The 13,839-nt window shown below is 37.1% G+C and overlaps 1 protein-coding gene across 1 annotated transcript in view; it reads right to left on the bottom strand.

Moving 5' to 3' along the window:
• FRMPD2 (FERM and PDZ domain containing 2) overlaps nucleotides 1-2,650 on the bottom strand; it is a 40,968-nt gene extending 38,318 nt beyond the window's left edge. Inside the window, exons 1-2 of the mRNA XM_064716998.1 lie at nucleotides 2,586-2,650; nucleotides 1,060-1,188 (exon numbers count right to left, since the gene is read on the bottom strand). Coding sequence (XP_064573068.1) covers nucleotides 1,060-1,183 — 124 coding nt within the window. The 5' untranslated portion in view covers nucleotides 1,184-1,188; nucleotides 2,586-2,650. The remainder of the gene's footprint in view (nucleotides 1-1,059; nucleotides 1,189-2,585) is intronic.
• Between the last annotated feature and the right edge of the window lie 11,189 nt (nucleotides 2,651-13,839).

Genomic DNA, 13,839 nt, shown 5'->3' with positions numbered 1-13,839 from the left:
GGCCTGCAGCCCAGTTTGGTTGTACACCCCTACTTCTTCTTGGTTTAGTTTTCATGTTCTGATACCCTAAATTTATCTGGTGTAGCATAGGGAACATAGGCTGATTATCTCTTAAAAAAAAAAAAAATGTTTTGGTAAGTGAGCAATCAGAAGAGCATAGTGTCTGCTTAGTGTCTGGCTGAGTCAATAGATGGACCTATGCTGAACCTATCCAGGTGGGTATTTCTGTGCTTCACTCCTTTGCACAATTATGGTGCTTGTATTTCCTGGGCTAGTCTATCCCCTTGTTACACCAGTTAATAGGGAACTGATGGTATAGTCAACCTGCTATAGTGTTCCAGCCCATTAAAAACTAGTTGGTAATGAATTTATGACTTTTCACTCCTCCAGCTATAGTAGAAGTTACACATCACTTGTTTGCTCTATTTTTTATTTTGATTCTACATGCTTATGAGGTAAGAACACATCTCATCCATTCTCCCCTCAAAAAGAATACCCGTTCACATAAACAGTTCTCAAAATGTGACAGGTTGCTCAGCTGTGCTCTCTTGTTGTTGCTCAGTTGTGCTCTGTGCTCTCTCAAGCTGGCCTGCTTGGCAAGCAAACATCATAATGATAAGTTACATTATTATCATCAAGGATAAAATCTCTTACTAGCTGAATGGAGAGCCATGTGGATTTGTCTGCCCTTCTCTATCAGTCCATGAAGGACATGAGCCTAGCTGGCACTGCACTTTCTCTGGGTGCATGTTATTCAGACTTCAGGAAGGACTCTTCTGTCTGCATATAATTGTACTTAGATTAATTACTACTTGATGTTTAATTTGAAAAAAAAAAAAGCCAAAACTGTGTGAAGATCTTCTGTGTAGGCAGAGCAATCTGCACGTAATCCCAGCAGCACTGAAAGATTTCTTACTTTTGTTAGCAATATGCTGTTAGTGCCATTAGGTTTTTTGTCTCCACCCCACCCCCACAAATAAACAAACTCAAAAGAATTGAAATAGCTCAATAATTAATTTCCAACAGTAAGAACTCTTATAAAGATGTTTGTCACCTCACCTCTGTGAAGATCCTCCAGAAGCTGCCTTGTGGACAGGTGCAGGAGTGCCCATATTTCTTCTTCCTCCAGAGAGCTTCCTTTTGCCCACAGGACCTCGGCCAGTGTCACACAGGAACTGCTCATGCCTGCTGCAGTAGACACTGGGGTTTGGACACAGTAAAATAGACTGAACTGCTCAAGACAAGCCCTACTGATTATACCTGTACCCTTCTCTCACTGTAAGAAATACTTTGTGAACCACCCTGCTCTATTTGTTCAGAATAGGTGGGTATTGTTTATCCCTGTCTTAATCTGAGTAAATAAAGGGGACTGAACTAAGTGACTTCCTGTAATCTTTTTGAGCCCTTTCACTCCTCATTTGAAAGCAGTCATAAGATTCTGTGGAGAGTAAATAGCTTTTACTCAGGAGGTCCTTCATGAATATGTGCTGCTCAGATTTTATGAGTGGTTATTTGAATGACAGGTGATTGATTTTGCTGCTTAATTGGATTTTCCTGTCTATAAAAACATTACAGAGTTTATCTAAGAAAAAAAGAATACAATGCAAAAGATATGCCCTGTAACATAAAAAGTTTATTAAGGTTGCAACAGAGCAATTAAATTTCATTAATTGCTCAACAGATTGATCAGTAAAAGCTGGTAGATTCTTACTGAATTAATTGATTAGAGATTTTCTTGCTCACATATCTGAGACTCAGTGCTTGCAGTTCATCCCTTCCAATACACATATAAACTTGCTTTGTTTCACTAAACCAAATTAAAAGATTATTCTCCTTTTAAACTACTGAATAGCAATTTAGTGGCTCCCAGCACCCTGTCCTATCTGACAGGTACATAAGACCTAGAAGAAGAATGTGCATCCACACACTTATACTGTTTTGTCTCAGTTGAAACACAGCTTCAGATCATTTAGAGAAAGGCACTCTGTAGTGAATCATAATTTCATGTCCAACCTACTGGAGTATTTTAATAACCCAGCCAACCAGAAACTGAGTTTTGACTTGAAGCACCATGGCTACTTTTCCTTCAAATATTCTGTCATGCTAAATATTCTCAAAGAGGGCTTTGCTCTTCATAAATGCACCTGATCTTTCCATCTGTTTCTATAATTAACTACTCTAGTCAGAGCTGCTCTAGGTCTACGCATCACTAAAGAAAACTGAATCCAATCTTCAAATTTCCTAAAAATTTTTGAACAGCTTTTGCTATTTCTCTCCTGTAACAGCCCCACAGGTTCATTTGATGCTGTGTAAATAGGGGAATAATAAGAAAAGTTAGAAGTGATCCATTTACTGATTTGAGTTTTGACATTGTCTGTAGATCAGCAGTGAGGACACTACAGCAGTGAGGACACTATAGCCTGGGATGCTGCTGTCACATATAGGATTGTAAACACCACTGTAAAATGAGTTCACTCACAGCCTTAGGACGGCTCTTGCCCCCCCAAACTTTTTCACTCTCTGTACACAGCCCATTTATTGCCACCATTTGCTCTGTGCCAGCAATAGAACTCTTTGTGTCTTACAGCTGGGTGCTTTGCCAAATTCCCGTTCAGTATGGACTCCTCAAGGGGTAACTGGAAGAGCCTCACAGTGTCCTGTAGGACCAGCTGGTTGCTCATTAACAGACTGCTCAGACTTTGCTTCATGTGGTCTTGTCCCGGCTCACTATCCTGCAAACAAGGAATCACAACATAGAAGGAATGATCCCTTGTAGAAACCACCACAGGATTATAGACCAACCTAGTGACATTTTAAACGGAACCAGAGTCCTAATTTTAGTCTCTGTAGCTTCAAAGGGCAGTAAAGCTTCTTACAAACCTAACCTTAATTAGAAGAGACAGACAAATCTTCTTAATCTAAGCCATCACCGTTTCTCTTAATAATAAATTACTGTGATAGCATTTCACTTAACCCTGTGGTACTGGGACTAAGCAATAAATTCACGTCCCCAGAGCAGAATCTGTGTGGCTTCTCTATACAGGTAATCCACCAGATTGCACTTAGTGCTGTTTTATTTGAGATTGCTGGGGGAAGAAGCACTGCATCCTCTGTTTTAGATAGAAGTGCTTGTACCAAGTGATCTCAGTGCTGATATTTCTAACTAGTTTAAGTTACTCAGTAAGAAACTACCCAAAGTGCAGGTGTGCAGCTTTTTAGAACCAAAGTGAAATCAGCAGTTACATCAGAAATGCTTTTGTAGAGAATGTTTTTTCCTAAGAGTAAGTTATGTCTCAGATCAATACAAAATGTGAGTTAAATGAATTCTGCTATCAATTATATCCAAACTTCTTGAAAAAATATTATATTGTATGGCCATGGAAATCATAATCTCTTTAACAAATTATTGCTTTAAAACAAGGTGGAGTTAGGCAATGTGCTATTTTACAATCAAATTGGCAACTGGTTTTTAAACACACTCAGAATGCCCTGTATCTCTAGGCTGTGGTTTTGACTTCTGATTCTCAAGATGATGTGATATTTAACAAAAGCCTGACTGCGTGAGTGGTTGGGGAAAAAACTATAGCCAGGCTACACTATGTGTATTATAAGAGAGTAAAAGGGATGGAAAGATATTGTTATCATTGCAGCACCGGCCATGTTCATAGTCCCTCAGTTTAGTAAAATCTGTGATCCAGAACCAAACAATTCTGACCTTCAAACAACCTACAACTCATAAGACAAGGCATACAAATGAGGAGGCAAGAAGGAGAAATTGACAGGAACGTTGAAAAAAGGGGTTTTTTTTTCAGTAACACTACATATCAGGAAATTATGCTGGATCTGGTTGAGCCTGCAGGGGAAAATTAGAGCACCAGAATGTAATCACCCACTTTTGGAGTTTGGCCAGGATATTGAGGTTAATGTTTTTGTGACTGGAAAAAGTAGCAAAGAGCTTCCAGTGCCAATTTGTGTTTTGAGGTCAAAGGCTGATTTTGCTGATGTCTATGGAAGAAGATAATACCATCCAAATTAGCCTAAAATATCCTCCCTGTTCTAATCTTTGCAACACATTTATTTATTATGTGGCCTCTCTAAAGTCCTCAGATTTTTCCAACTCTTCTTGCATAGATATAAAAAGTTTCATTGGGATGAGGCTAACCCATTATTTTGCCAGCAACATCTGTCTATTTATCACATTTTTCTTAAAGAATTCGTTGGTACATTTTGGTGCATTTGTTTTATCATATGTGCAAGTTTTTGTCATTGAAAACTGGAATCAATGAAAGAAATTGAATTCATCATGAAAGTAAATGATCTACACCTTTACATCTGAAAATTTTTTAGACTTAGCAACAATTGTGCATTACTAATTTCATATGTCAAGGTCACCTTATTGGATTTGGCAGTCTTCTTTAGTAAAATATAAAGGAGCAACTTGGCTTTGGTTAATCTTTGTCTTTACTTTTGCTATTTTGTTTACTGTGTAAAGAAAGCAAAAGAGCTAAAAACTATTATTTTTGTAGGAAAACTGACCTTCCCTTATCAAACACAGTCAAGTGCATTAAATATCCTCAAGAGGAATGGGTCAGCTGGATCTCTAACTACATGAGAGCCCTTTTCATTTCCCACTTATCAGAGGGAATTTACTGGGGAGTAGGTTTGGCTGTACAGTAAGTTTTATGGCATGAAAGTCAATCCATTATCTGGATGGTGGTGAAAAAAAGATGAAAGGAGATCATAGGACACACCAGTGAAGAAGATGATGAGGAAGGAGAAATCACATTTAGTTTTTGAAAATATGGAGTCAAGTTTGTTTCTGGTCTTCTTGTAAAGGCATGAAGCAAGAACAGATTTGTCCCATCTGGACATCCTGAAGAACAACTGGAAATGACAACTCTGGCAAAATAGTTTGTGTATAAACACAACGACAGCAATTACAACAATAACAAAGGATTAACCTTGGGAGGAATCAAGCATTCTGTGAACTGGAAGGGCCTCTGTCAAATCAGAAAGGCCTTTCAAATTTTTACTGCCTGGAAGCTGTTTATGCCCAGGTCTTGTCTTTTGTGTGACTGAACTTCCAGTTCTGCTTCATTGCTCTGTGTGTGTATATTGCAAAATACTTATCTGTAAACTGAACCAAACTCTTGATTTGCTGGATGGTGTAAACAAATGTAAGTTTTGTAAAAAATTCTGTCTAGGAAGGCCCATTTATGGTTTGGACATATATGCCCATCACAGCCCCTCTATTATAATGAGATGACTAATTGATTTTGACAAGATTGAGCCAGAGAGGGGCCACTTAACCAGGTGCTCTGAAAGACCTGAGAGGTTGCTGGCATTGGCCATGAACCTCACTAAACGAGTGTAGGTGTCTACTGACAGAAAAGTGAGAGGAACTTGGAGTGTAACTTCTTCCATTTGCTCCACTGTATCCAGGAAAGGTTCCCTACTCATAACAGTCCATGGAAGCTGGTGTGACCCACTACACTTGGACATGCCTGGAGTTGGCTAATACAGATTGTGCTTAATTTACCTGCAGTGCCTGAGGATCCATCAGTCATTTGCAAGAGCAACTTTAGAGACATGGAATTGCTTCTTCTAGTTGGCATTGAAGGACATACTGATAAAACTAGACACAAGTCTATAAAGAGATGGTCTTTAGGCATCTTTCTCTAGACATGGTATTTTCCTTAGGCTTCTATCCCTTTCATCTGTTGTACTCCAATTTCTTAGCTATGTTAGCAGTCCCTGTTAAGTCTCAGGTGCTACCTGATAGTCTAAAAGCACCTTAAAAATGACCATACCCAAGGTCCTGCTCAATCCTCAGGATAGCAAAAGGCAGAACTTCTTGTATTAGTGGCAGCAAGATGCAGTGGGGGAAAAGAAAGATTTCTGAAAGAAGGGAATTATCCAGAGGACCTCAGGTGCTGGTCAGCAAGACTTCAAGCAATCTGTTTTCAAGACCAGGAAATATGGAAACTTGAAGTGACACTTAACTAGGATGTTGGAGGGCTAACAAGTACTGAAAAGAGTTCCATAGAGGCAGATGAATAAGGCAGGCTTGCCAATTCTGAAAGATCTTTTAAAATGAAAAGTTAAAAGAAAAATGCTTTTTTAGTCAGCAAGTCAACATCCTTTTACTTGACCAGAGTGCTGGACAGTGGGTTAATTACATATCAAGCAATGTAATTTCTGACCATACCCAGACCTCCACCAAGATAAAATCAGTCTGGCTTTCCTACCTCTTGTTTTTCTCTGTGATTCTCCCCATCAAAGATTAATAACTGACTGTAACACATTGCTTTGAAGTGCCTTATATTTAAGAGAAGGGATAAATTTGAATCTTTACATCTTTATGACACAAAAGTTCAGAAACTTCATCAAAAGGGACTGGAGGAATAGATTGAAATCAAAACACAAATAGTATCTCACTAAGGGAGGAAAATCATTGTTTAATATCAAGTATTCCTAATATACTAAGAAAAGTTCTTGCAGCCTATCTCAAGACTGGCTGCATAATAAATCAAATTTGGAATACAAAATTAGGAGAATTAAAAATAGGATAAAAATGGGATTGAGCTATAGTTTTGAAATAACCTCTGTTAATTTCAAAATAAATTTACAGAATTTATGAACAACCTGTCCTGAGTCTCTTCTGTGGTCACCAATAGAAAAGGAATTATGTATCAATCTCTCTGCCTCTGACTCCTCTGAGTCATGGTGGCAGGAACAGCATTTGGCATAAACCTGCATTCAGTAGGAAGTATCTCCAGGGAAATACTTAACTGATTTCCTTTGTACCCTTAAAAATCATATAGTTATAAAATTGAATGCAGAGACAATTTTGAAATTTAAAGTTATCCTAGCGTGCACACAGATTAAATGTTTGATATAGATAATAATTTCTGAATTAAAATGGGAAGATATGACTTGCTTTTTATGGAGGCAAAAGATTATTCCAAAACAGAAATTAATCTGATTCTGGGTCTCCACGGGCAGTTTGGGATCAGTGAAATAATTTTGCTGCACTGAAGTGTCTAGACTGAAATATTCTTAAATGAACAGTTTTCACATGAGGATCACAATTCTTTGTTGCTCAGGGCTTCATGTTTTTCTTCTTAAAAAAACTGAAACACTAAAAAAAGCCCCACCTGAAGTCCTGAAAATTTGAATACTGTATTGAGATTTTGAGAGATGTTGGTTTCCAAAATATTTAGGACTAGGTTTTTAGAAGATCCTGAAGAATCAATGAAAGCTGTGACCAAACTGCAAATGACAACTCTAAATCTTTTTTGTTTTTTATCTGATTCGTAACAACCCACAAAACTGTAACATGCAAGAGGAAAGAAGATGATAACATCAGCCTGTAGCCATGAGCTTTGAATACTGTCTGATTACATCTATTATGTTGATGATTGTTCTGATTTAATACTTCAGGTTGTATTCTCTTCTTGAAGAACAGTGTTCTTCCATAAGGAAAATCAAAGTTATAAAAATATAGTATAGAAATATTTTACTAAGAAATGACAACTAAATAGATTTGCTTTACAGGCAATATTCATCTAGAGCATGTAAAATGAAAACCCAAGTAAATTCTTAAAATATATTTAATTACAGTTTAAATTGAATTAAGGTAATTCAATTGGTTGAATTAAGGTAATTAAATTCAGATTGTTACTGATAATTTTAGGGGAAATACAGAAAAAACTGTATTGGAAATAAATGTAGTCTCTTAAGTAGTAATAAATAATAAATGTAGTATCTCAGTCATAAGTGTATGCATATTTTAGAGAAATGAAAAGGGAAAGACTTTGGGGATAGAAGGTGCCTGCCTTGTGTGCTTTAGACTTTCTTAAATGTCTGCATTAAACTCTGAGCCTCTTCTGTATATAATACATATTGGGCTACGTCCAATATATATATACCCTTTTATATACATTTAAAGAGTTCTGGATACATGCTATCATTCATGATATTATGTTTTTGATCTGGATACATAAGCGTAGTAACTGGATAAAAAAGCTGAATATTTTCTAATTTCTTACTTAAGAACAACCTACTGCTTGTCCATGCTATTACAACAAAATTTAACTATGTGCAAAGTTTGAAAATGCTGAAAAGTGGACATCTTTTGAAAATTATACTTTAGAATTAATTTGCATCATAACTTCATTTATTCACATATATTCCATATACAAATTTTAAACTCTAACTCACTGTAAACTTTTTATAATTTTGGAGAGAAGTCACAATATTCCTCATACCAGAGAGATGAATCTCATTAAATATGAGATTTAACTCTCTGAAATAAGGGCTGGAAATGTGTGGGTTTATAATTGGAATAAACACTTAAAATGCTGTTTAAAACTTCTGTTCAAATATGTAAGGCAGAGCCAAATCTGCAAACAATGACAAGTCAATAAGGGAGTTGCCTTGTTGCTAAAGTGTGAGCTTGCTTTGTAAAGATTGTGTCCCAGAAATTATAGCTGAAGTGAAGCCTTCATTATATGGTATTTTTTCACTCTCTGTTATAAATTATTTTATTTCCTTTCTAGAAGAATGTACTTAAATAAATAGGACAATTAACCAGACTATTGCAAGTTATTCAGCACTGAAGGGGGATAAAATTTCACTGCTACAGAGAGATTAATTTCTTTTCTAGGAAATCATAAACTTCACATGAGGTGGAGCAGTCTCTGGACAGTCTAATCTTTGAAGGGGAGAGTTGAAATCTAGCTCCTGAATAGTGAAGGTATGTGCCTCTCTATGGGAATTTCATGAGCTGGGTGGTAAGGGTGCTAAAAGTTTGACTTTATTACAAGACCTATGGACATTGTTCCTTAAAGACACAAAATATTATTGATACCAAAAGAAAATTTAGAAAAACCCAGCATCCTACAAAATCAGACTTCTAGGGTCAAATTCCTATTTCCTCTCTACTTCAAAAGGAACCTACTAGTGAATTTCAGAGAAAAATATTACACTGTAGTCTGCAGTCAGTTTGCAAGTAGATATTCTTTCAATAGAAGTGCCTTACAAAGATATCACTGGATAACTGCAATCAAAAGAAAGTTGTGCTATGTTCATTCTTGCTAAGTTTACATGCCCCTTCTCCTCTGCCCCAGCTGATGCCAAATGCCAAGGACCTCATAGAATATCTGTCTATGATAGACAGCTCCTGCCTCTAAAGTAGCCAGTGCTACTTTTTTTTTTCTTTGCTTTTTTACATGCACCTTTCATAAAAGCTTATTCTACATAAGAGTAGACCGGACTGGTGGCCCAGAATTCAATCTAATACATCTAATACATTATCTGCATTGTTCTAGCACTTCAAAGATTGAAGCTTCAAAGCTCTCTGCTGCTGCAGTGCCAGAAATAGTAGGGCAGTAGAACTCAAACACCATGGTAATGTTTCTCTTTACATTGATTGATTTATGTCCTTTTAAAGGCCTTATAATTCTCTGAAATGAGGCAGCCTTGTGCCAGACTAGGGACAGGGAATGAAGGGTCAAGGGATATGCTGATGCTGAGGTTAATAGGTAACACCACAACACAGGTAAAAGAACCTGAGCAGGCTGTACACCAGCTTCTTCAGGTACTAAATGAAAGATGAAGAGCTAAGATTTTAGATTATATTGTCCAGTCTTCCCAAAGTCTCTCCATAGCTTCTCACATCTAATCCTATTGTAGTCAATGCTGCTATGGTTTACTTATTGTTAAAGCGAGTTCTTGAGTTCTGACAGTGCCACAGTTACACCTTTGCTTGCAGAAGAGAGATATTCAAAGCTTCTGATCTTGATTCTAATGTTGACTGGTTCTTTTATTAAGAAAGACTCAATAAAAGACTCTTATTTTACCACATCATTGAGGATGATGTGTTTTCCCATCATTAATAATTCACTTCACATGTTAATGGTAAATTATCAGTATTTGTATTTGTCTGGAATCTACATCTATAAATTTCTAGATCAGTAATGATTATGAAGCCTATGAGAAAACGTCCAGAAAATAAGGTTGCTTTTATTTTAGAAACTGCAAACTGTTACGTAGGGACTTGCTAAAAAACATTGAAGAGCAGTGGAGGAGAAATTAGGAAAGCAGTTTCTTAGTTAAGAGTCTTTAGTCACAGGTTGTAATCACTGGTAATCTTTCTGCTGTTTGGAGTTCAGTGCTCTTTCCAAAATAATAGTACTTAGTACAAATCCATGAAAAAATAATGTACTTAAACATATTTTCCAGAATCATGTCAGCTGTGTTATGCAAACAAGCACTTATCCCTGCCATAAGAGCAGGAACACTTTAGTGCCTTCGACTTCTTTGCCTTCAATAGGAAACAAGACTATGCTGAGGTACCCTGATTTTTTTACAGTGCAATTCTATGGTAGGTGAATGTTTCTAACTCCCAAAGAAGGCAGGAGGGACTGAGCACTGACATTCTGGATGACAATCCAGTCAGCTCTATATTATCATACAAACAAGTAGCTTACTAATCAGAATTAGCTAATAATTTAAGAGAAATTAAATGAAATTTAATGTAAAAAACTCAAACAACATGGTAAATACTAGATACTGCTGTACAAAGCCAAGAAAATGAGTGATTTAATACTTATTTAATTGATAATGAGATTAAAAGAAATACGTAAGAACCTACCTGTACAAGTTGGACAGATGCCGCATCCAGAACAGTCTCTAATCTTCTATGTTTTTGCCTAATAATGGTTGTTTAGACCATAATAGTTGTAAATATATCATTAAACATATTCAGGTCTTGATTGGACTTCTGTTTCTTGGATTTTTCTCTCTCTCTTTCTTACCTTCTGTCTTCTCTCTTTCTTTCCCCCTTTCTTCCCTTCTTTCTCTTGCTTTGTTTGTATCTGTAACTAAGCACTGTGTGGTCTGGCAAGTGGCTAAGCAAGTAAACAGTGAGGTTCCTTCTCTCACTTGCAAGCCAAACCTAGCAGCTCCTGGTTTGAAGTTGAGGGCAATGTCATGTCTGCTAAGGCTGTTTACACTCCTTCCTTTTTTTTTCTTTCTTTCTTTTTCTCTTTTTTTTTTTTTTTTTTTTTTTTCCCCTGGTAGTTCACTTGCCAGGTAATGAGAATCAGCTTTTAGGAAGTGGCTCAGTATAAACCTCTGGGTCTGTCAACTTACAAGGGCTCAATTGGATTACCTGACGCACACGGGAGCATTAGGTCTAAGCCCCATAGGCTGATGTCACTTTCTGCCCCCGGCCAATCCAGGGAGCAACAGCACAGCCAAAGCAGAGACTGATGGTCTGAGGGGTGAGTGTGTCTTTTATCAGCAGCAAAATCCTCCAGACTCAATAAACAATGCAGATAAGATTTTGATGGGTCCACCTGGCAGGAAAGGAAACGAACCAAAAACTAAAGGAAGGAAATTTGATCATTTTTTAATATTGTCTAGTCTGAAAATTTTTTGTTAATTACAGCAGGGTGCAGCTATGCTCAGAGCAGGAAAGAGGGAGCTCTTGGGATGCTGCAGGGCAACTGTGAGCTGGCTGTAAGAAGTGAAGGGAAAACGAAACCTTAGTAAAACAGAAGGGAGTTCTATTGGACTTACTCAGTAAGCTCTTCACATGAGTTATTCCTGCATTTTTCCCAGCTCTGTTTCTCTTTAATTCTATTTTTTTTTTTTTTTTATAAGTCCAAAAATCTTCATTTGTTTAATTGTTCTCCCTATATTTTGTCCCTGAACAATGGAATATGCAAATGCATTTTCATCATGGCAATATCTCACAGATTGCTGTAGTGTAGATTTCCCTGTTCATGTCAAAATGAAAATCTTTGATTTCTTTCATTGTCTAACTGCATGCAACTAGTCATTTAAGTTCAACATGGAAAAAAAAAAGAAGAAACCAGCCTCATATTTCCTTTTTCCTTTCTCAGTCACTGTGAATTCTGCCACTGTTGTTCCTAGCCCACACTCTGGATTTCACATTGAGTTTAGTCAACCCTTCCAGTGTATGAGTGTTGATGTGTGCTTTTGAGGAAAATATATAAGCTATGGTCTTCTTTATTTGTCTTTAAAGAAAATTTATTCAGGTTTTCATCATCTCAATGGCTGTAAATCCTCTCTTTTGACACTTGGAAGTGCAATATTGCCTTATCCAAAATATCACAGAAAACATATATTTTGCTGAATTCTCCCACTGGGTACATCACCCATCCTTTCATATCCTTCTTTGGATAAGCAGCAAAATAAATCTATTTTTTATAAATTCTGGCTTGGTCCAGAAGTCATAAATCTGATCTGACAGGAAGTCTGACAGGACTGCAGGCAGGAATAAAAATAGAATGAAAGGTCTCACATCTGAGATATCCCAAACAGAACATGCTGGAGTTGGAAAATGAACACTTATTGATAGACCTTACCAAAAAAAACTATTTGTTGCCTTCTCCTGTGATCATTAGACTGATACTGCTCTTCATGTTTTGAATTTGTCGATCCAGATACCAACAAATCAGCAAAAAGGCTATTAATGAAAAAAATAAAATCTGAGCATTGATGCAGCTCAGGAAGCATTTTGCTTATTGTCTGATACAGTCACACTACAGGACAAAATCAACACAGAAGTTTGTGACTGCTCCTTCTCCAGGTAATGAGTGGGGAGGAGACAGGAAGTTATTTTTAGAGATGCATTTGTACCTACCAGATTTGATTTAAGTAGGTGTGTGTATAATGCTGTTTGCAGAGTTAACTGGGTGTGTGCCTTGTTGAATCATTTTGCTAGAAATAATGTGTTGTGTGAACATGCTCCTGTTAAATCAGGTGGAAATCCTGATTCGATTAACTAATCAAAGTTCCTAAAGGCTTTATGTTCTATTACTTTAAGAAAAGACTTGATGATTCTACTCATGAAAATATGCAATTGCAAACCTGTGGTAACTCTGTTGGTGTAAGCAGCAGTTCCAGATTTGTGAGATAAAACTCTCACCCATGGTTTCTTCTTTATTCTAAATAGCCATTGAAAGCAGTCATTGAAAGCAGCCATAAAAAATCACTTACAACCTACTGATTTGAACCAAAGCAGTATTTCAGACTCATAAACTCAAAATATACAGTATGAGAGCTTCAGCTGAATTCCTTCTGTTCATGTATTGATAGGTGTACAGGTGACATGTATGCAATTGCAGCAAAGTTTATGTAACTAGATCACTATGAAAGAAGGTTAACAAGATGAAAGGCTATTTATCCCAGTGAAGGAACTGCTGGATGGAGGCTTAGGATCTCCCTTATGTTCCTCCCTGCTTTCTGAGAACTGGCAATGGCCAGAATCCAATTATTCTCTGACATTAATGCCTTTTTATCCCACAGAAGCTGAAGTGTGGGAAGCTCTTAAAGTTTACATAAAGGTGAAGATTACTATTTACTTCTCAGTTGATGGTGGTACAAGCAAGTTGTCAAAACTACAACCACAGCTTGGGGCTGTGGTTTCTCTTAAACAGAATTGCTTTTGTTAAGTTTTAACTAGTTTTACTTTGGGGTCCCATGGAACAGATCATGGACTGCTTGAGCTGTCAGAGCTTGAGCTTTCAGAAAAACCAGGGAATCCCCCTTTATGTTTTGGATCTTCTTATGTCATACAACAGGGCCTAACCACTTCCATGCTTTATCCCTGTGTCTACTAGATGTGCTAATAAAGTTCAATTTCCATCACGGTTTCTAAGCAGATGGCCCAATCATCTATATTTAGCTTAGCAAAGTGATACAGGGAGGTGAGTTTATGCTCTCCTTCTGGTCGTGGCTGTCAGGGGTGTTTCACAGCAGTATCTTTGGGGGAATTATATCTAATTTGTGTAACCCTAAGCTCAG

Source organism: Zonotrichia leucophrys, chromosome 6 (assembly GCF_028769735.1).
Source record: "Zonotrichia leucophrys gambelii isolate GWCS_2022_RI chromosome 6, RI_Zleu_2.0, whole genome shotgun sequence".
In the NCBI taxonomy this organism is placed as follows: domain Eukaryota; kingdom Metazoa; phylum Chordata; class Aves; order Passeriformes; family Passerellidae; genus Zonotrichia; species Zonotrichia leucophrys.
The sequence above is the reverse complement of the archived record's forward strand: the minus strand, read 5'-3'. Positions and strand labels throughout refer to the sequence as shown.